Below are 3,237 nucleotides of genomic sequence, written 5' to 3'. Positions count from 1 at the left end.
AAACCTGGTTGCAGATTTCATAGCCTCAGTCCAGCTAGGGTCTGGCCTGGAAGCCATGTAGAATTCAGCTAACTGCGTTTCACTTGGAATCTTTCAAATCCCAAATCTAGGAAAGTGGGATAAACCACCACAGACCAAAAGCAAAAGAAGCATCAACATTAGCAAAGAAGGAAACCTTGGCATTCTCGCACTGCTCTTCTGTCTGCTTCTACTTCCAAAGTGAATTAAAATCAACTGAATAGAGGCCACTTTCTTTGGGAATGGATGTCCACACAGGAATGAGTGTCCACAAATGTGGTTTAACTAATTCACTTTAAAGTCACAATTTGTTAATTTGGATTAACTTTCTTGAGTGTCCCCATGTAGCAAGCCCTCAATCTCCTTCTCCAAAGCCAAATATTACCACATAAAGACTCCCAAATCTGGTTTCTGAGGCATAACCCACTTGGCATGAGCTGAACTAGCTAAAATTATGGACATAGTTGCTACCCCTCCAAAGACAGTTCCTGGGTGCTACAGAGATGGTCTTCTCATGTGGAAGGGTGGTGATGAAGATTATAGAGTAGGAAGGACAACCCAATGTGCGTAGAGATTCCCTTGACAAGAATCTTCTGGGCTGAGTAGTGTGTGTGTCTAAGAAATGCATTCCTGATAGCTTGGTTGAATGCAGAGTTCCACCAGCTCTGGTAACTGAGGCCTGGTCTACACTACGGGTTTAGGTCGACTTTAGCAGCGTTAAACCGAATTAAGCCTGGACACGTCCACACAACGAGGCCCTTTCTTTCGACTTAAAGGGCCCTTTAAACCAGTTTCTTTACACCACCTCCGACGAGGGGATTAGCGATAAAACCGGCCTTTGCGGGTCGGAATTGGGGTAGTGTGGACGGAATTCGATGTTATTGGCCTCCGGGAGCTATCCCACAGTGCTTCATTGTGACCGCTCTGGACAGCGCTCTCAACTCAGATGCACTGACCAGGTAGACAGGAAAAGACCCGCGAAGGTTTGAATTTCATTTCCTGTTTGCCCAGCGTGGAGAGCACAGGTGACCACGCAGAGCTCATCAGCACAGGTAACCGTCATGGAGTCCTCCCAGGATCGCAAAAGAGCTCCAGCATGGACCGAACGGGAGGTACGAGATCTGCTCGCCATATGGGGAGATGAAGCAGTGATAGCTGAACTCCGTAGCAGTAAAAGAAATGGAAAAGTATTAGAAAAGATCTCCAAGGCCATGAAGGACCGAGGCCATAACAGGGACACACAGCAGTGCCGCGTGAAAATTAAGGAGCTACGGCAAGCCTACCACAAAGCCAGAGAAGCAAACGGAAGGTCCGGGGCAGAGCCGCAAACTTGCCGCTACTACGCGGAGCTGCATGCGATCCTAGGGGGTGCAGCCACCACTACCCCAACCGTGTGCTATGACTCTCTCACTGGAGAAACACACAGGGAAGACGGTTCGGGGAACGAGGAAGATGACAATGGAGGTACTGTAGGTAGCTCACAGCAGCAAGGAAGTGGAGAAACCGTTTTCCCCAACAGCCAGGATATGTTTGTGACCCTGGACCTGGAACCAGTAACCCCCGAACTCACCCAAGACCCTCAGGGCACACAGGAGACCTCTGGTGAGTGTAACTTTGTAAATATTTGTAAACATTACAAAAAAAAAGCAAGCAAGTCTGTTAACGTGTATGGGGATGGAGCGGAAATCCTCCAGGGACATCTCCAGAAAGCTCTCCTGGTTGAAATGGGGTGATTTTATTAAGGGGGACATTCAGAGGCGCCCGTTCCTGCTATTCTCACCAGAAATGTTCCCCGCTGTTAACCACGCGGTGGGGGGGAGGGGTGAAGTGATCATCCCAGAGAATCGTGTGTGTGTGGGGGGGGGGGGGGCTTTACTTGTGTTTGTGCCGCATGTTAACCGGGAAACCGCAGCCCCCTCCTTTTACATTGAAACCCCATTTTAAATGGACAACCCAATTCATCCTTGATATGGGAAATGCGCTGCTGTTTGCAACCTTTCCCGCATGCTAAGAAGGTTAAAATAGCCAAAACACTGTGGCCTACGATGGCTGCCTGCAAGCCGAAATATGCGACCTTGTAATGAAAGAGTGTACCCATTGTTCCCTAAAATGTGTCTTTTTTAACCACCTCTCCCTTCTCCTCCACCAGCTGCAAATGTTTCTCCTTCGCAGAGGCTCGTGAACATTAGAAAGAGAAAACGTAAGACGAGGGACGAGATGTTCACGGAGCTGCAGATGTCCTCCCACGCTGATAGAGCACAGCAGAACGCGTGGAGGCAGTCAATGTCGGAGATGAGAAAAGCCCAACATGAACGAGAGGAGAGGTGGCGGGCTGAAGACGATAGGTGGCGTCAGCTTGCAGACAGACGGCAAGAGGCAATGCTCCGTCTGCTGGAGCATCAAAGTGATATGCTCGAGCGTATGGTTGAGTTGCAGGAAAGGCAGCAGGAGCAGAGACCGCCGCTACAGCCCCTGTGTAACCAACAGCCCTCCTCCCCAAGTTCCATAGCCTCCTCACCCAGACGCCCAAGAACACGGTGGGGGGGCCTCCGTCCACCCAGTCACTCCACCCCAGATGATCGCCCAAGCATCAGAAGGCTGGGCTTCAATAAGAGTTAAAGTTTTAAAATGCAGTATGTCCTTTTCCATCCCTCCTCCCCCACCCATCCCAGCTACCTTGGCAATTATCCCCCTACCTCTGTAAGGAACTAATAAAGAATGCATGAATGTGAAAAAAACAATGACTTTATTGCCTCTGCAAGCGGGAGGGGAGGGGAGGGTGGGGTGGGGTGGTTGGTTTACAGGGAAGTAGAGTGAACCGGGTCGGGGGGGGGGTTGGAGGGTTCATCAAGGAGAAACAAACAGAAGTTTCACACAGTAGCCTGGCCAGTCACAAAACTCGTTTTCAAAGCTTCTCTGATGCGCACCGCGCCCTGCTGTGCTCCTCTAACCGCCCTGGTGTCTGGCTGCGCGTAATCAGCGGCCAGGCGAGTTGCCTCAACCTCCCACCCCACCATAAAGGTCTCCCCCTTACTCTCACAGATATTGTGGAGCGCACAGCAAGCAGCAATAACAATGGGGATATTCTTTTCGCTGAGGTCTGAGCGAGTCAGTAAACTGCGCCAGCGCGCTTTTAAACGTCCAAATGCACATTCCACCACCATTCGGCACTTGCTCAGCCTGTAGTTGAACAGGTCCTGACTCCTGTCCAGGCTGCCT

The 3,237-nt window shown here is 50.6% G+C and overlaps 1 protein-coding gene across 1 annotated transcript; it reads left to right on the top strand.

Annotated features, from left to right (window-relative positions):
• Positions 1–693: 693 nt before the first annotated feature.
• On the top strand, positions 694–2,743 carry LOC135981832 (uncharacterized). The gene is made up of 2 exons (XM_065586236.1): positions 694–1,620; positions 2,168–2,743. The coding sequence occupies exons 1-2, from the start codon at positions 1,080–1,082 to the stop codon at positions 2,635–2,637; spliced, it is 1,011 nt and encodes a 336-aa protein (XP_065442308.1). The 5' UTR covers positions 694–1,079; the 3' UTR covers positions 2,638–2,743.
• Positions 2,744–3,237: the final 494 nt, after the last annotated feature.

The sequence above is a fragment of the Chrysemys picta genome, chromosome 2 (genome assembly GCF_011386835.1).
Source record: "Chrysemys picta bellii isolate R12L10 chromosome 2, ASM1138683v2, whole genome shotgun sequence".
In the NCBI taxonomy this organism is placed as follows: domain Eukaryota; kingdom Metazoa; phylum Chordata; order Testudines; family Emydidae; genus Chrysemys; species Chrysemys picta.
This window is presented reverse-complemented; position numbering and strand designations above follow the sequence as displayed.